This window comes from Prorops nasuta, unplaced genomic scaffold, assembly GCF_024137725.1.
Source record: "Prorops nasuta isolate Cenicafe-Biocafe unplaced genomic scaffold, Cenicafe_Pnas_1.2 PNAS00025, whole genome shotgun sequence".
Classification (NCBI taxonomy): domain Eukaryota; kingdom Metazoa; phylum Arthropoda; class Insecta; order Hymenoptera; family Bethylidae; genus Prorops; species Prorops nasuta.
In genome coordinates, this window is record NW_027116822.1 from 2,379,248 (window position 1) to 2,399,441 (window position 20,194).

General features: G+C 43.4%; 1 protein-coding gene across 3 annotated transcripts; it reads left to right on the plus strand.

Annotated features, from left to right (window-relative positions):
- Positions 1-114: 114 nt before the first annotated feature.
- On the plus strand, positions 115-20,109 carry enok (enoki mushroom). Of its 3 annotated transcripts, none has more exons than XM_066741788.1 (7): positions 115-399; positions 5,625-6,049; positions 6,141-6,488; positions 10,208-10,674; positions 11,047-12,611; positions 14,047-14,432; positions 14,528-20,109. In XM_066741788.1, exons 2-7 carry the CDS (start codon positions 5,849-5,851, stop codon positions 18,560-18,562), a joined length of 7,002 nt encoding a protein of 2,333 aa, XP_066597885.1. In that variant the 5' UTR covers positions 115-399; positions 5,625-5,848; the 3' UTR covers positions 18,563-20,109. The 3 variants fall into 3 exon arrangements, with proteins under 3 accessions (XP_066597885.1, XP_066597887.1, XP_066597886.1); XM_066741790.1 differs by having other exon boundaries at positions 118-399; positions 11,047-11,135; positions 14,528-20,107; XM_066741789.1 differs by lacking the exon at positions 115-399 and adding an exon at positions 815-907.
- The last annotated feature ends 85 nt before the right edge of the window (positions 20,110-20,194 follow it).

A 20,194-nucleotide genomic window follows, 5' to 3' on the forward strand; every position in this document is an offset into this window, starting at 1 on the left:
CATTCGTATGTTATAGGTGGTACAGATGCGATGGGTGAGAGGTGGGGGTAAAGAGAGTTCCATGCGTCGCTGTCGCACGCAGCAAGTACGGCGCACGTAAGTGAATCTCGGATTCGGGCAGAGTTCGTGTAAGTCCGGTGGTAGGGACGCTCTGATTGGTCAACGTTAACGCGTGCCGCCGCGATAGTTTCGTGACTTGGCCGTAGCGTGCGCAGTGCGCTCCCCACCGCGTGCGCGGAGTGTGTAAGCCCCGCGACCGCCATCTTTGTCAAGTGGGTAACCTTTGTTGATTTGTGTGAAATGTGACGCTGTTTTCGCGCGATTAATCGGTGGTCGTGATTGCATGTCCTGTGCCACGAGATAGCCAATTGCTGGATCCCTACATGGAACACACTTAAGGTAAACCGGCGATCTCGCCCCAATCGAAAAGTATTTGTCGTTCAATTTATCCGACGCATACGGGTCCGGCCGCGAACTATCAAGAGAGACAGAGATGGATAGATGCAAAAAGAGAGAGGGTGAGGAAGAGAGAATGAGTGGAAGAGTGAGTGAGAGAGAAGGAGAGAGAATGAGAGCGCGAATGAACGATCGACAGAGAAGTAAACGGCTAAAATGGAAAAAACTCTAAAATATTCCAAAGATCGTAAAACCTGTGATCGATCTTCCGTATGCTCTTCGTCGCGAGACGATCGCGAATTTCCTGTGATATACTCGGGCTTCACTGAAGGGGAGACAGAGAAAGACAGGCAGAAGGAGAGAGAGAGAGAGAGAGAGAGAGTACTTCTATAAGAGGGAGATAGAGATACCTCGCAGCCATCGTGGAGTTCGTGACAGTTTTTCGTGAAACTGAACGAGTTTTTTGCGACAAATCAGAGGTGTACGTTGAACAGGAGGTGTCAGTGAGTCTGTATGTATGAATATTTTGATAGGTGAGATAGTGGAAAGGTGGGAAAGTTGGGTGAAAAGTGTTATAGTGAGCATTGGTGGGCAAGATGGCTGCCCGTCGGGTTTCGAGAAGCTTGTATGCCCGTCTTGTTCGTCAACGTAACAGCCTTTATCCGGCTTGCCTTGCCTCGCCAGCTCGTCCGCCAGGGCGCACCTGGCCGTCTTCACCATAGCACCCGTTTCCTGACCCCTCTCTCCCCCCGTCAAAGAACAGAAAGCATCGACGACGGCAACCGCTCGCGACGGCCGTCGGAAAATACAAACGGCTATCGAAAAACGCGGTTCTTTTTCCCCCCAATTCCCATCACCTTCCTGACTCTCGCGATCATCCAATATTTGTCGATTAACCTACTATCTCCAACAATAATTTGTCACTTTTTTCTCTACTCTTACAACCCCCACCCCTGACTCACCCCACCACTTGACTTTTTTTTAATAACGAAACATTCGATCTGTGCTTTTCCACTCGTCGCAGTCTCATTCTGTCCTCTTAAAGTATCGTTTTCGATCATTTTTCCGGCTCCCTATTTTTATGCAATTCCACGGGAAGAGTTCCAAGTGAACGGTGTAAGCCAGTCGAAGAATCTCAACGGATTTTTCTAGCAGAAGTGGAAATAAAAAATGCTACAAGCTTCCGGTCAGGACTGACTAGCTCATACCGGAAGCGACGGATGAGGAATCTTTGGCCTTATTCGGTGATGGGAGATTGTTAAACGAGAAGCTCTCTGATCGATTATTTTTTAGTCCGCGTAAATACGGCAGCTGTTATGTTTCTTTCTCCTTCTATGCATCATTCTCCTCCTACTTCCCTCTCTGCTATACTTTGCATACTTTCCTCCCCTCTCCCTTCCCTCTCTCTCCCTCTCCCCCCTCTCTTTCTCGTTCTCACTTTTTCTAAAGGGCGATGAAATACAGGACGAACGAATATATTACGTATTTTTCCGTTTAGCGACGTTTTATTTGACATAGTTCCTCATTTTTCCTACTACCATAATCTGTCCCAATGCTCGACGCATTGATTTTACAAAACTGTTCCCTTTTCACATTTATTTTTTTCCAGTTTATCAGCTCTCTAAGCTAATTTTGATAATTATTCAGTTAAAAATTGTATTATTCGCAATTTTTTAAAACTCCCTCACAAACATTTTGATTTTTGAATGCGCATGTTATGTATTTTAAACGACTAAGTTTTTATCGATCGATATGTCGCGCTCTTTTGCGTTTAAAAGCAACAGCGATTCGTCTCAGTCCGTTTGTGTACGTTGGAAGCTTCTTCGTGATTTAGAGCGATGACCAGTGAGTCATAATTATCGTGAAAAAAGAACTAAAATGCACCGTTTAATCGATCGTTAAAATAGAATTGGCCTCGCTTCCATCTAAATTACATTTTCATTCTTTTTTCAATGTTTTTTTTTATTTGAAAAATTACAACATTGATTTTAAAAATTCTGAACTTTTTTTAGCAGAAATATCAGTATCACATCTAAAGTTTTATAGATTTATCTGAAAAACATTCGTGAGTTTATATTCTTTCTTAAAATAAGATAATAATGAAATATGACTTTTCTTTATTTTAAAATTCATCAGACTAGAGTTTAAGATTAATACAAAAATACTAAAGTACAGTTTTCTGATTTTATTATATACAATTAACTTCAATGTCAAAGAGACCAAAGAGCTGCTTTTAGTTTGTAGCCTTCAATAGACTCTAATGATTTCATGCAAAATAATATATCCTAAATCCTACAGTGAAGGAAATAAAATCAATTTTTAAGCACAGAAAAATTAAACGAAATGCTCACTTATATATCAATGTAAAAATTCCTAGAAGTTCTCTATCTATAATGAAATACTGAAGTTGGCAAAAGATCGAGCAACTTTTATTCTCTGTTAATTTTATCTCTATTTTTGATCGACGTTTATCGGTGACTGTCAAGTGACCTTGAATAAACGAAAGGGAACACGGGCATGTGTTACAAGCGCGTGTTCGAATATATTGGCTGTTCCCACATGAGTCACGACTGAGAGTTCCCAAAAATAGTGTTACGCCAGCCTAATTGTTTTTATACACAAGCCACTCGCCAAACTTTCCTACCGAGTCCCTTCTTCCAATTCGAAGAAAAAGAATCATTGAAAGAGTAAACGGAGAATGCACAGGATTATGTAAAAAAAGCATGATCAATAGACCGAGATAATCAAGAGGAAATTTCGTGGGAATTCGTAACAAAATAAAAATCAATGTTTGAAGTGATGCATTTATTAAATACACGAAATAAAACTATAAAAAAATAATATTCTTTCGATGAATAAATTACCGATTGCATATGAAATATTTATTGCAATTTAATGACTAAATTTGATTCGATAAAAATCTTCAAGAAAAAAAACTATAGCTTCTATGGTGAATTCGACAAAAAGACACTACGGTATTTCAGTTTAAGGTCAATTCTTCAGGTTGATTGATGAATTTCGGTAAATTGAGTTACAGTCGAGCAGGTTCTCGTGCATCAATGGTGTTTGGGGGATCTGGCGGGGTTGTAAAGATGCGAGAGTACTAGGAAGTTCATTCATCAACGATAAAGCTGTGACGATAAACGATCCGACCACGTGCACGAGACGATTACTGTCTGTCACGTGACCCCTGTCATTCTGCTTGTCAAAGAAAGCTCCTATCTTTCTCCCGAGCTTGTTTGACAACAATCCATAACTCTGAACGCAAGAGAGATTTAGCCGAGCGTTTAAGCAACAACAAAAGCACGAATCACTTTTATTCGCAAATCATTTTTCGCTACAAACTTCAACTGTGTCGCTAGTATCGATAGCTCGAATCGATTGAGAATGTCAACGAGTCACCGAGCAACGGCTCTTCATTTTTGGCGGGAAAGCGTTGAACTGTGAAGGTATTGCAGGATTCTCGATGGAGCGAGCGTGTGTATACGGGGTGAGAAAATAGGGCGAGTCGGGGAGTCGGGGATCGAAGCCAGCGTGCTAATCGAGCGAGGGAGCCGGTTTAACCCGGTGTTTTACAGTTTTTTTCTCGGCACAGTCTGCCAGTCGACGGCTCTAAACGCCGGCGTTATTTATTATCGTGCATCCAAGCGCCCTGGCCTAGGTCAACGTGTTGCTACAGCTGAAAGCCCACTCTGCGTGTGTTTTTTTTATCTCCTCGATGCTTACCAACTTTTCCCGCCATTTGTCTACCCCCCTCTTTCGGCCATTTTTGGATCTACCTTACCGACCCTGCTTTTCGCTCTGTTTTACCATGCGAATGAAAAAGCGCGCGCGTTGCTCGTTGAAAGTAATTGGAAATCTTTTCAAGTTTTTTTGTCCCTACTGGCAACTGGGGGGGGGGGGGGGGGGCTGCACAGTAAACTCAACAGTACAGATCAGGAATCAAGAGTGAAAGCGGATTAAACTCCGCGTCGCTCCTGCCGGTTCTCGGCGCAATTATCGCGAGGCACAAGCGGAGAATTTCGATGATTGATAATAATTGGCCGATAGAGAGTCACTTTCCAAAACTGCCAGCGACCAAACTCGACAATAATTGCACGAGTTTCAGTTTCTTTTATCGAATAATCGTGAAATAAATCACGTATACAATGCTAAATCAAGTTATAAAGTTTTTACATCTTTTTTCCTCGATTAGATTCACTTTCATCCGGAATTTAATGCGCGATTTTTTACGGGCATGTACACGTGGGTGCGAGTTTCTCACGGGCCACGGTAGGTACCAACACGCTGCTGGGTCCACCAAGTAAATGAAAGACTCGAGAGAGAGAGGTGATCCCCCTTGTTCTCCTTCAAACGCTACTGAAGGGTCAGCGGAGATCAAGCGACACGCGTTATGGCCAAATTTCTCTCCGATTACTTCTGTCCTTTCTCTTTTTATTCATCCATTCTCTCCTTGTCGTCGATGCATTGTTTCGTTTTCATTCAATCTCTGCGACCCAAAAATTAACTTTTTTATCTGTTTAAATGTACAAATAGAAACCTATATATATATATATATATATATTACTAGGAAACGGCTTTATCTAGCATACTTGAAATTACGTGAAAAATATTTCTCACGATTTAAAATCAATAATGTGGCACGATATTTGTAAAAATTTTGAAATCAAAATTCAATTTTAAACAAAAGATTTTATGAACCTTTGTTCGATTGTTTTGCAAATGAAAAATGGAATTGTTTGATATTTTGTTTCAACTCATCATTAAACTCACTCTCTTTGTGCTCCGCTATAGGTTAAAGTGGCAAATCGTAACTCGCAAAAAATGGTCGATGATGAGGATTTATCGCGAAGATATAAATTCCAATTTTATTACGTAATCCTATATCTATACATCATCTAAAACTTGACTCCCTCCTCACAATCCCCCTTCGCCTTTTCATCACCTCTCACAATTCTATTGGTGAAAGTTTCGCTCCCGCGATTAAAAACACGTGGATAGTCGCACTCGTCGTTCAATACAAGATTTTTCAACAAATTTTAATTTTACAGAAAACGTGTCATTTTTATATAAACATTCAGTAGATATATAGCATTTAAATGTTTATAGAAAGATCGGTTTAATAAATTTGAGAGAAAAAGAATGAAAAAATATGCCTCTTTGTTATATAAAAATGTATAAATTGTTGTTGCAGTAATATACTAATTTGTGATCGTGTTTTGTTTCAGCATAGAAAGGTACAGTGGAAGAAAACGAGATTTCGGCCCAAGACGGGCCGAGTCTTGAGCTTAGGATGTGAATGCAACAAGAAGGAGCGAGTGAGAGCGATAGTTGGAAGAGGCATACAGGAGACTAGGATAGAGCGCGAGGCTACAAGAGAGGGCAATATAAATAATAGGAGGAAGAGAGGCAGGAAAAAGAGAGAGACGCCAAGAGAGGAGAATTTTTGAGAATGGACGAACCGGAGTCGGCAGACACGTGGTCAGGCTGGTTCCTGGACGCGATAAGGAAGATTCGCAGCCAAAAACAGCGACCCAGTGTCGAAAGAATCTGCCATGCCATCAGACAACACCATAATTTTCACGAAGAGGAAATCGCTGAGCACCTCGAGGTCGCGGTCAAACGCGGCGATGTGCTCAAAATATTTAACAAGGTACCGTTAGTCGTTTTATTCTAACGTTAAACCTTGATTTTTATGTTATCTTGCTTGGTGAAGAGTCAAATTAATTTTTCTCTTCGTACAGGGCCAGTCGAGCTACAAGGACCCTGGAGGATTGGCGACGAAACCGTTGAAGGTCGCCAAGACCACGGACCTTAGTAAGGTTCTGGCCAAGGCTGTAAGAGAGCTGGGCGAGAGGGATGGCTCGACCTTGAAGAAAATCGAAAAACACATCAGGCAAAGTAGAACCGTCGATGAGACGTCTGACGGTGACCTCAGAACCGCCCTGAGGTTATCGGCGAAACGAGCCGTCGACAGGGGCTTCGTCCTCCAGGATGGCAGGCTCTTCAAACAGCCCGACATACCCCCCTACCTCAAAAAATCTGGCGAGCACCACCAAGCTCACTTTCAAGCAGAACCTCCCCCCTCCAAGGTTTGTATTTTTCGCAATTGTTATTTTTCTAACGCTCTTGGTGGCTTGTCTTTATTGGATTTTTTGTTATTGCTCGCTCTGCCAAGATTCGCTTCTTTATAAGTATTAATTTTCTACAGCGACCTACTGGCCTTTCTTATTACAGTAGTTAACAGTTTTATCGTATTTTTCAATTCAATTAAATCCGTTTTTAATTGTTCATAATCGTAGAGACTCTTATCAGCACACTGCTGACTGACTTTTCACCTAAAGTGAAGAATTGATTCTATCTCTATTTAAAGTTGTCTGATTAATGTGAATTAATTCCTTATTTTCTTGGGAATTCCTGAAAGAGCAATGCTCCGATGTAAAGGGAGAGCAACAGTTGTCCGCACACGTTCACGTACAGTCGTGTGACCTTGAACTTTGAATAGAGCAAAGCTAGCATACCTACCTAGAAGAATGCGAGCCTCGTCTTCGAGAACAATCGCCTGATTCTAAATAGGCAACGTTATTTGTTGAGAATCTGTCCGATTAAAACGATTGCGCGATATTCCTGGAAAAAAAAATTGTTCTGGACCCTTCTGTGTTTATAGAGGTTGTTCGAAATCTAATTGTAAATTACCTTTAAGCGCAGCTCAACTAATTCTGACTCAAAAACAAGTTGAGCCATATTCTTGCTCGTTTTTCAAACAGAATCTTTTGGGTAAAACAGTTCCTTATATTTTCTTAGTCTTTACCGTGTGTCAAATTTAGTTTATCATCCTTTGGGACCGAAATTGCATTGATTAAATTCTTGTATACCGATTTTTGGTTAGCTGCTGAAAGTAGATTCTATGTCTGTTCTTGTTTGTTTTGAGAGAGGAATCAATGTCGTTTCCATTAGGTTTAAGAAAATTTGTAAGTGCATTCAGTTGTGTTTGCTTACTCTGTAATAAAAGGAATTCGGATAAAAGAATGAAAGATGGCGGCGCGAGGAAGCAGGGTCACGCGAATCAAGGAGGAAAATATCGTTGGCTCGTTAGGGTCCTTTCTTCGCGGTTGAAGAGTCACGCCAAGTACCTACGCCTCGCGGAGGTTCTGTGCCGCGTTTCAGACAATCCAGGGAATGGCAGAGCAGTAATAGTGGGGGGAGAAGGGGTAGATGTGCTATCTCGACCGACTTCCGGTGACTCGTTTGTATATCGCTCTCTTATTGATCCTCCCGGAATCGCCTCCCTCCCCACTTCACCACTTTGCTTGGCTTTACCTACACACGCGCGAAACCCGCGCCCGACCGTAGTTCATACTAATACACGTAAACGTCGTTGGCAACCTGTTCCCAATCGAGCTGACTGAGCTACGCTTTGCACGACTCTTTGGACTTGCCAATTGCCCCAGCTGCAGCCTGGTCCAATCCCGTTCTATTTAATTCAGAGATTTTTACGATAGATGGCGCCCAAACTTCGACAGTTCCCCGCGCTTTTCCATCTCCCTGCTTTATTGATTTTGGACATCACTTTTCAAATTCAAATGATATTATTGAATAGGAAGTTCTTTAGAACAATGGAATGTCCGTTCTCATCTTTCTTTTAACAGAAATTAAGTTAATTAGATATTCGTTTTAGAATAATTGTGTATTAAAACGTACAAAATGAAGTTGTATTTGCCGTTGAATCTAGAAAGAGTCGAGCTCCCATCGATTCCGTCACGACACTGCCCCACCACAAGTTGAAATATCTCCTGTGCAAATCTAAAAGACGAATGAATGCGTGCTGCTTGAAGTAAGCGCGAGGTCATTGGACAACACAACACGAATACAGTAAACACACACGAAGAAGTCTGCTTATCGACATTATGTAATCGCTCATAACCTACAAATCGTCCAATAGCCAACAGTCGCACGCGCGAGACTCTCCCAGTTTCCTTCGAAACCTTCTGAAACTGATCGTAAAAACCCACTGGATTTTGTATTCTAACATTTTCCTCGGTGGAAATGCAATAATTTCCAAGCACGTGAGCAGCATCTGTGCCATGGACCAACGACCTGTTGCACGATACACTCCGCCAATCGCGAAGCCCCGCGTCACCTATTGGCCAATACACTTATGAATACGTAATTTCGAGCCAACGAATTAAGACGTTACTCTCCTATTTACCGTTCTAACTAATTCGTCTAATATATGGGTGCTGGTTCTAAAAAATTGTATCACAAACACTTTATTACTTCTTTTATCAATTCAATCATTTTCCCTTTTACTAATCTATCACAATTATCGTAAGTTGTGACGATAATTCTAAAATAATACCTATCGAATACCACAAATCGATCGGAGAAGAAAACTAAACAGTTTTGAGGTTAAATTCAATAACATACCGCTTCGTTTTACTGTGAAGCGAGAGGGCGCTCTGACCACAACTAAATTCGACGGTTACTAACCCTTCACACCCGAGACTTGACTTTCATTATTTACTAGGGTACAAACAATTTTCCCAAGTGCAATAACTCAAAGTAAATATGAAACATACACTAAAGTTTTACGAGCTTCTCTCATATTAAATCTGAAATGAAAGTAGATAAAAAACTCACTCTTATAACCATGCCTTTTTATTATCACATACATATTAAAGTATCACGTTAAACTGTAAAGCAGTAATTTTAAACAGAGTTACCCCGCACAGTCTATAATAAAGGGTTAAATCCGACAATGAAACGATTCGTTTGATGTATCGTTCGTGATTTGGGAAAGGAAACGGGTGTAACTAAATTTTACTGGTCATGTTTGAGAATATGGGGCAACGTATATAAAGCGTGTGCTCGCAGCTCCCGTATAAGTTTTTAATAAGATGCACCCTTTGTGAAACCGACTGTAAGTCCAACCGGCGTTACAGCCGGAATGAATAATTACGTTTAACGTTCCCTATTTTCTGCCGCATTTTACATTTATTTATGCACGTGGGAGTAAATGTTTGCTATAATCACGTTTATACGTGTACTTGAAAATGCTTCATATTTACTACTGTTACTGTTACTAGCACTACTATATATATATATATATATATCACTATATCGCAATATACTATAAATGCAATGTTACCGCTACTGTATACATATATACAAGAACGCTCGATTGCTATCTAAGTGGACACGAATCTACTTTATTTGTGTAAGCTTGTAACCAGAGCGGATTGTTGTATTAGGTTGTTTTGGTGTACGAGAGAGTTGGTGACCGCTACATAGGTTTATAAGCGCGTTTATAAACGGGTGCCCGGTGCGTGATGTAAACCGCACAATCGGCCTATAATAATATCTTTGCCCGGTTACACACTCCACACAGCCGTATAATCATACATAACCGGTTGAATATTAATTTCCCTCCAATTTCCATGCGTCGACAAGTGTTAATAGCAAAACTACCTTCAGAACCTATTCGACCTACCGAATGATTTAATGCTTATGAATGATTCAATTAACTCTGGATTTCATTATAATTAACCAGATACCACTATTTCATTAGTGGTCCAAATTTTTTCTGCTTTTTCTATTTTATCAGACATTGATGCACGTTAATATAATTAACGATAATTAATAGTTTTAGAAGATTTTAATTGATTTGTTAGTTTTTGCGTATATCAAAGGTTATTATTGTTTATCATATTACAATACGTTGATAGAAATTAAAGATTTTATGGGAATAATTTTGCAGTAGAATTTTTGTCGTTTGTAACGATAAATTAGTAATAGAATTGTTTAATTTTAGACGCCAGCGCCATTGCCGATTTGCAAAGAGTGCCTGGGAGCCACGATAGCGGGCAGCAACAACAACGCGAGAAGAAACGCCGAGAAGCTGAGCAGGTGCAGCGTATGCGGGGCAGCGCTACATAATTCTTGCGCCCCACCCGAACTGGCGATTCTGGTCGAGCGTGGAATCACGTGGTCCTGCGACGACTGCTCGGCCACCTGTGCCGGCTGCCAACTCGAGAGGGAGTCACAGAGCTACCTGGTGAAATGCACGAGTTGCGTCAAGTGCTACCACCCCAGCTGCCTCGATCCGGCGCTGGACAAAAAAAGTAAAGCACCCTGGAGGTGCCGGCATTGTCAGAGCCCGCATAACACACCGAAGGACGATGCTAAGAGAAGCAGGACCACGCTGGACGCAGGTTCCGCTGACGATGGCACTCCCACCAGTGCAAGAAAACGACTCAGCAAACTCAGAGAAAACAGAAAGTACGATAATCGACTGGATCGCACACACTTATATTTAGTCTAACTATTTCTGTAGATTTATAAAAATTGTTATCGATTAGGAATGATTTTATAATATGCCAATCGTTACAATCTTTATAGAGCTCGAGATTTTCTGTTTGTAAAGAATTTGAGAATCTTTGAATTTTTAGTATTTGCATTCTTGTTTAAAATAGATACTGTAAGATTGGTAGCAACAGTAGTATGATGTAATTTGTTTAGAACGAAAATAGTGAGGCTAATTATAAGACGTTACTTGTGTACAAAATATATTGAAGTTTAGATTTTATAACTTGAAACACACCGATAGATTGTTTAAAGGGGCAAATGAATGATTGCGTTGGGTGTTTTTAGGTCGACGTTGTCAAGGAAGAGCCTGGCGTCATCGACAGCAGGGAAGAGTCGCAGTTCGGTCGTGTCGCAGGTGGACAGCAGCTCGGACGGTAATGCGGGTGTTGTCTCCCCTCGTCAACCAGCCCTAACTTCCTCTCCCTTACCACAACCCCCCACCCCACTCGCAGGCCAGGGTAGGCTGCTCGAGGAAAAGAATGACAGGATCTCGAAGGAGAAGCAAAAGTTCTTTCGTTTGAGCGCGTTCAACGCGGATCACAGTAAGCTGAAGCGGGTGGGGGGAAGTGATAAAAAAGCACCCTCGCAGAGTGTTAGGTCTACGAGGGCCACGGCAGTGTTGGCGGTCTCGAGGAAGCCTCGCCAAGTGTCGAGTAGCAGCAGCAGTAGCAGCAGCAGCAGCAGTAGCAGCAGCAGTAGCGCTAGCAACAACAGCAACCGCAACAATAGCAGTGGCGGCAGCAGCAGCGAGGCGAGCAGCACCGAGAGCAGCTCCGACGAGGAGGCGAGCACCAGCGAGTCCAGCGAATCTACCACCTCCGAGGACGAGAGTCCCGAGAGAAGGCTCAACCCCTCCAAGATAGCCTCCAAAGGTCCGTTCGCCTGCGATTTGAACGAGGACAAGCCTTGGGGATTCGCGGCGGCTGCTGCTAAATTGAACAGCGAGTCTCCGTTCTTCAGCAATATCACCAATACCTTTGGAGCGACCTTGCCCAAACTCCAAGTTGCCCCGACGTTTGGGAAACAAGAGAAAAAGAAGCTGGAGAAAGCTAGGCCGGTCTCCGGACAGCTCAAGGGCCTGTTCGATGGCCTAAGTCACTTCTTTTCAGCGCCCACGCCGAGCAGAACGAGACCCGGGGCCCCGCTCCCCAACTACGCGCCTGACAGAAGGAAAAGACCCCTGAAACAGGAGGAACAGCGTAGAATCTCCAAGGTCGCCAGAGTGCAGAGAACAAAGACAGAGCCTGATAGAGAGAAGGAGAAGGAGAAGAAAAAGACTGAGGAGGCCAGAGTGCCCAGACCCGGGATCTTCACGCCTTCGGACGAGAGTCTGTTTGGCTCGTTGAGCGAGAAAGTACCAAAAATGACGCCCTCGGGCCTCGTCAAGACCGCTGTTAACAGCAAAAGGCACGAGCACGAACGACGAAGACTCATGAAGGATTCCTCGCTGCTCGTGAAATCTGCCGAGGACGCCAATTCTCACTGCTCGCCTCCGAACTCTCCGCTCGCCAAGCACGAGAAGCGCAGGAAAGCTGCAGAAACCACATCAACAACACGCCACCCTGTGCCGGCCGGCCTGAAATCTGGCCCGTATGACCTTGCCAAATCCTCCTCCTCGTCCGTCAATCAAAAGTCCCATCCCGATACTGCGAAATCATCCTCAAAGTCCGTACAAGACTCTAGATCGTCCAGTACCTCTAAATCCGTTCAGGATCCCACCAAGGGATCCGCTTCGAAATCGTCCCAAGATCCCAAATCCTCTCAAGGTCATAAATCCCATCCACGAACAAGCGCCACCACCACCAACACCACCACGACACCCCGCGCGACACCCTGCTCCATCAGGAAGGGTAAGAGTCTACCCCTTACCAACCAAGAAACCTTGATCTATCACGGCTCCTCTTAACCCCCCCCCCCATGAAGCTTTCCAAAAATCCAGGATATTAAAAGCTACGTTCACCACCTCCGATACCATCACCCACTACCTCTTGTCTAATCTAATCCTCGCTCACCACCACGTGGATGTGTTGGCGGTGTGGTGTGGTATTCTTGTATGTGTGTCTTTACACGCGTCTCATGAGCATTATTGTACTCGGCCAAAGATCCTTGATTCGATCGTTATCAAAACTTGCTCCACGTTACACTCTTACCAGTAAGAAAAGCTTTTATTAGAGCAATCAAGTATCTTACCGAAAGCTTGCCTCATTGCGCAGTGTAAAATAGATCAAGCTTTGCAAATTGATCCCTATTCGTCGGATAATATCTCATTTATTTTGCACTGTCAACATCTTGTCATTTTCTTGCATGTTTTATTTGTAAATCATATTAGCACTTGGCTCTCTGGCATATCTCATTTCTTTATTTGACGTTTTGTACCACGGCAAAGGTTTTTTTGCATGTCGAAATGCACGCGAGTTAATTCTATAGTTTCGTTAAGTTTACAAAGTTTGATAGAATATTTTTTAATAGTTTTACATTTTATGTAAACTACTTCTGTAAGTAACTTCGCTGAATCCTGGATCAAGAGACTCGACGATATTTTTATACGTAATGGCGCTTCAGAAGAATTTTGATGCATCGTTGAGAGATATTTTGAAGTTGTCTCAGAGCTTTGGCGCGAAAAAAACTCCACAATACCACCCTCCCTTTCCTACGATAACAAATGAACCGTACTGATCAGATTGCAGGAAAGAATTAAGGCACTGGGTGGCAAAAAGCACTCAGCCACTTTCCCAAATTGTTCATACTGGAGCCTACCTGCTGCTGCTGACATTTAGCAGGCACTGTCATTGTGACACACGCTGGCCCTCACCTCAAAATCTTCCCTGCCAATGAAGAACGAATTTTTCGAGATACTCTGCCAACACATTCCACGAAAAACCCACCCAAGACAGCTTCGCTTTCAATAATTACTAAAAACGTCATTAACAAGTGTTCGATTATCACTGCAAGCATTTTTATTACGTCAGGTTATTGGTGCACCCCAATGCTCTCCCCCAGCTTGCTAATTCAAGTCGCTTGTCCATCATGGTCTAAGCAAGTGCAGAGCAGTCCCATTAACCATTAATAGTCAAACATTTTACAATCCAACATTTTTGCCACAGAACGAGTAATAGCTTCTCAATTATTTTCTGTATTTTTTAAATTAATGATAAATTTTTTAGAGCAATTTTATGTTGTTTCACTCTGATATTAGCTTTTGTCAATTAAAGAAGAAAATAAGTTCCGTGGCAAAAATCGAGTAACGCGACGAGACGATTTAATGCTTTTTGGATATTTTTGCAGAGGAGCCAGTGCTGCCGCAAACCTTGCCCCCAGGAGTCACCCAAAAAGACGTTGACTTGTTCAAAGATGCACGAGAGAGGGCTTCGAGACTTACATCGAGCACTGTCGAGATCGACGAGTACCTAACGACCAATCCGGGTAATCAGAATAATGCCAGTGTATCCAGGAATCCTGCAGCGATTGTTTTCGGACGATACGAAGTGGAAACTTGGTACTCCAGTCCCTTTCCCCAAGAATATGCTAGACTACCAAAATTGTTCTTCTGTGAATTCTGCCTGAAATACACGAAAAGCCGAGCTGTCCTTGACAGGCATATGGACAAATGTCAGTGGAGACATCCACCTGCTACTGAGATTTATCGATGTAACGGACTATCAGTCTTCGAGGTATGCCTGTTTTTATGCACTAATATAAATATACTGTATTGTTATATTTGAATAGTTTTAATATTAATCAAAACTATCCTTTTTCAATCTATCAGATCGATGGTAACGTCAACAAAATTTACTGTCAGAATTTGTGTCTCCTGGCGAAGCTTTTCCTCGACCACAAAACACTGTATTACGACGTTGAGCCATTTTTATTCTATGCAGTAACAAAGAACGATAAGCATGGCTGTCATTTGGTGGGCTACTTCAGCAAAGAGAAGCACTGTCCTGCCCAGAGGTACAACGTATCTTGCATAATGACTTTACCACAGTATCAACGTCAAGGCTTCGGCAGGTTTCTCATAGAGTTCAGTTATCTACTCTCTAAGGTGGAGGGTATACCAGGTACCCCTGAGAAACCATTGTCCGACCTTGGCCGGGTCTCCTATCATTCCTTCTGGAAAAGCGTCGTTCTCGAGTACCTTGATAAGCATAGAGGTGCTACCGAAGTGAAACTCGGCGACATCACTAAGGAAACTGGAGTGTCGGCTCACGATATTGCCACGGCGATGCAGTTGCTAGGATTCGTCAAGTCTGTCAGACTTCCTGGCGAGGAGAATTTCAAGGTTGCTATCGTGGTAGACTGGAGCAAAGTCGACGTGCACATGGCAAAAGTAAGGAAAAGCTCGAGGATAATCCTCGATCCAGATTGCCTCAGATGGATCCCGCTACTCACTCAGATTCCGAATCCTTATCAAAATGCTGAGGATGGGGAAGCGAGTTCGGACGCCTCGCCAGTGGAGCCTAAGCCGGTGCCAACAATTGTCGAGAAGATTCAAAGGGTGAAAATAAAGAAGAAGCCCAAGGGCAGGAAAACACCGAGAAAGTCGACGTCTTTGAAGAGTCCGTCGAAGGTGAAGATACCTCAGAAAATCGTGCATAAGGAGCTGTTGAAAGAGAAGAATGCGAAGGATGTTAAGGTTAAAGATGTAAAAGAGAAGCAAACAGAAAAGAGCGTGGAGAAAGTAGACAATGAGAAAATCACCACAACTCCCAGAAATTCTCGAGTGACGCCGAAAATTGTGCAGATTTCTCCGAGGACACCACTGGCCTTAACGAGGAGAAGGACAAGAACACCAAAAGCCGCAGCCCTTGAAGCGGCAACTCCCTTGAGGAAACGTAAACATTCCGAGAGAGAACCCGAGGAGAAGGAGGTGATAGCTAGGAAAAGGACTAGGGAATGTTTGAGGGACAAAGAGAAAGACAAGACCAAGGATAAGAAGCAGGAATCCAGTAAAGAAACGATGGAAATAAAGACTCCTCAGAAAGTGGTCAACTCGACTTCGACTGTACAGAAACCTGCAAAGAAACAATTGAGGGTCGATGAACTGTTGCTAAAGGTCACCAACAGGCAGACGAAGCACCTGCAAGCCAAGAAGGAGAAAAGGATAGCCGAAGAGGCTCAGTGCAACGGTAAAGAAGATAGTAAGGAAATGAAAGAACCAAAAGACGTAAAGGAAGTCAAAGAGAAAACCTCGCCAACTTCGAGACGGTCTAGAACCAAAGAGAATCTAAAGATGCCACAACTTAAGCCAGAGGAGTCCACAACACCCGCTAGAAACAGGACCGAGAGCCCTGTGATACCTCCACCACCGCTTTCTCCACCTCCCGATGTGAAAACGTTAGAAAACGAGCCGGAATCATTGGAGCCTGACTCTAAGGAAGAAGAGAAAAGTCCCTCTGAAGAGAAAAGTTGCGAAGAACCTCCTATGGTGGAAGAGCCTTCGACTACTGCTGATACCGAAGCTACGGGCAGTCCTGGAGAATACGAGGGTGGTGACGAGGACGAGGGTGAGGAGGAGCTTCCGGCACCGAGGCCAAGGTCACTGTCGAAGAGTCCAAAGCCCGATGACAAGGTACTGGAAGGATCGAACGAAAAGACTGAAGATGCAGAAAAGCTGGAAGAGTCTGTGGTAAAAAATATAGAGTCTCCAAAACCTGTGGGGGAAGAAAAGGCTGTGACAGAGGAGACCAGGTGTTCCGAAGAAGCGACGGAAGTACCCAAGAAAGAGGAGAAAAGCGAAAATTGTGAAAAAGAGGAAATCATGGAAATAAAAGAATTGGAGGAATTGCCAGCAAAACAGGAAACTCCTCCGTCTCCCGATGAAAAGAAAGAAAATGTGACTTCGCCGGAAACGCAACCAATGACGCCTCAAGAGAAACCGAGTCAGACTGGCATGGAACAACAGGAACTGATTCATTTACAATCACAGCCAGAGGAATTGAAGCAACATTCGCCGGAAAGTGGAAAGACCACGCCTCACCTGGAGAATCCTGGTTCGGTGAAAAGAACACCACCGTCTCAACCGGATCTACCGTCCATGGGAGTTTATACGCCTGATTCAACCACGAATTCCGTTCACTCGTTACATTATGGCCAATGCGATCTTGATGTTAGCCAATTGGGTCTGGAATCACCTACGTCGATAGCCAGCGATCTGGCATCCCAAAACAGCGTAGAGAGACCACCGAGCGCTTTACCGTCAATGCAAAGCGGAGTTTCCGGCCCGATTCCAACGTCCTTACAAATAACTTCCGGTCAGACGTCTGTTTCAGTTAATATCCCTAATCAAGTGCAGTACAACGATTGTTCGATGCCCCAACACACTCCTCCAACTCAGGTTAATATCCATTCGATGCATCAGCCGCACACGCCGCAACCATTACAGCAGCCAAGGACTCCCCAGAGTCATACTCCTCAGAGTATACCGACTCAAAGTCCGCAGCCGATGCAGTCGCATACACCACAGCCCATGCAGAGTCATACGCCGCAACCGATGCAAAGCCACACGCCGCAACCGATGCAGAGTCATACACCACAACCGATGCAAAGCCATACGCCTCAGAGTATACCTACTCAGAGTCCTCAACCAATGCAGAGTCATACACCGCAGCCTATGCAGAGCCACACTCCTCAGCCTATGCAGCTATCAATGTCCAGCAACATTCAGAGCTCTCATCAGCAGCAGCAGCAGCAGCAACAGCAGCAGCAGCAGCAGCAGCAGAATCAGAGTTCCCATAGCAAAAGGGCAAGTAGCTCGCAAACGACTCACAGATCAAGGTCGACGCAACAAAATCGTCACAGAGCCACTCCACCATCTACCCAGGCCTCACAGAGTCATTCAACGAGCCACGCTACTGTCCACAGTAGTCATTTGCCTCCTCAGTATCAGCAATCATCAGCAATGAGCGTACCACCTGTTCCTCACCCACATTCCCACAGCCACGCTGCTCATTCTCACAACATGGCAGTAATATCGCAAGGGAACTACATGGCGGTAGCATCTCAAGGCTTTCCAACACAGAACACCTACGTTATCCAGCACAGGAGCAGCAGATCCGGCGCACCGACACCCTGCACCACGGCGACCAATTTTTACATCCAGACTAGCGGAATGCCGCCTCATTCTCATACTCCGGCGCCGTCTTTAACTACGGGCAGTCACCAAACGACAAACTCTTGTAGTTTGGCAAAGCTGCAGCAGCTCACAAACGGCTTAGATATGATTCCTCCGACTCCACCACCAGCGATGAATCTGACGCCTCCACCACCGATTCCCCACACGATGACACCGCCACAGCCATCGAGACAACTACCAACGCCACCCCAGGTACCTCTTGGATATCCCAAGAATTACTACAACGTCAATACTGTTCCACCAGGCACTCCCGGACCACCTTCCAGATCGACGTCGAGGTCATCCGCAAATGCAAACATGCCATCGCTGACGCAACCCTATCCTGGCGACAGTCTCTACAGGCAAAGCCTGGATCCAGGCTCTGCCTGCCCACAGATGCAATCAGCAGCAAGCAGGGTCAGCCCGAACGTAGCTCTCAACACGAATCTCATGGCGGCAGCCCAGTACGGGTACAGAGTTGCCCAACCAGCCACCAGTTACATGAACCAGGCACAGCTAGGAGGTTTTATGAATCAGGCAAGTCAACTTCCAGTTGGCGTTGTCAACGTCCCGACGCCGTACTCTCAGGACCCGCACCAGCAAAATCCGGCCGCCGTTTACACAACTTATCACGGTTATATCAATGGTAGCCTTATGCAGCCGTTGAACAGTACAATGAGGCCGCGCTAGTCAAACGGGCACCGGAAACCGGAAAGGAGAAGATCTTGGAGTCGCGAAGACTAGGAGCAAGCGTAGGGCTCTGTACTTTCGGTCCTTGAAAATCGTGACTTCCGGTCTCTGTAAATATAGACGACATGATGTGGAATTTTGTGATCGAGGAACGATTGGCGGAGTAGGTTAGGAACTTACGCTGCGTTCCTTCTTTCGTAGTCGTAGCACTGCAGTCTTCTAGAATTCTAGGGAAAATTATCTCACCTCCCCGATATATTCCCCGACAATACCCGCCGCAAAGGACTCCTCCTCAGCTTCCAAAGCATGGGTTTACTTGTGCATTTACAATGGATTAATAAGATCAACGAGGACGAGAGAGAATTTTTAGACCTGACACCTGTTAGATATACCTTTGTTCTCGTTCTACGAAACTATTATTTAAGTAGGGCATTCCCCGAAATCGCAACAGTGTTACGTTTTGTGTATTATAAAATATATATATATTATATATACAAACATATATATATATTTAAAAATACTTATAATTATTCTGTTTGATATTATCGATTGTTAAACGTTGTTGTTTACGTTTTCTTCGGAGCACGCTGTACTTTACTGTATCATAAACTATCAATTTTTAGCTATTGTAAAAGTGCGCTGATCGTCTTTGAAAAGCGACCACCTGCTGGTAAAATTCGATATTTTAAGGTAACGACGATGACGACTACAATGGCGTCCTTCATGAACACGAACGTAATCCAAGGATTACCATTATTTTATTATTAATATAATATTATATTTTTATTATCATTAATACTACGAATACAGGCTATACATACGGTATATACACATTATACACGTACAAACACCATTATATATTTTATCCAATCCCACAATGACATGGATACATCCAAAAGCACCATTCACCAATATCGCGTATAATATTCTTAATATCTAGCAGAGAAAGGGCCACGTAGATGCATACATTCACACAACTTTCAAGATAATTTTACGACTGTGTAAAATATATAGCGACTTCCCTGAAGCGTCAACCGTGAAATTATTTTTGGTATTGCGGAAGCCTAATGACGACGTCGAATCTCTCGCATAGAAAACAAATATGGTGCTCGTTCGTGTATTCTCAATTGTATTTTTGCCCCTCCCCTATTTCTTACACTGTCAGACAAAAGTGGACAAAAGTTACGGACGCTTCGCGGAACGGCTAAAGGATGAATAATATATATTTATAGAGTAACGAAGGTTTAATTTAAGTGATAAGTATGCGATAAGAGAAAAGGTGATTAATGAATAGTGTAAAAATGCATCAATATTTATTGTACATAGATATAAAAAAAACTACTAACAAATAAAAAGAAAATCAAAAATAGCTCATTCACCTTTATTTCCTAGACGACACTTGGTAAATATAAAATTCTCTATAGTCCATAGAAAGTGACTACATTATATAGAGTTTCAGTGTCGATTTGCGTTGATTTCTGCATTTACTATGAAAAACGACTAGGATGCCTTGAAGGCTTTTTTTGGTAAGTTTATTATTTTTCTTATCAGTTATGTCTTGGACGACTTTTCCGTTTCCGCTTTCTTTCGCCTCGGTGCACTTTTTCGGCGTTTGCTAGATCGATGTACTTT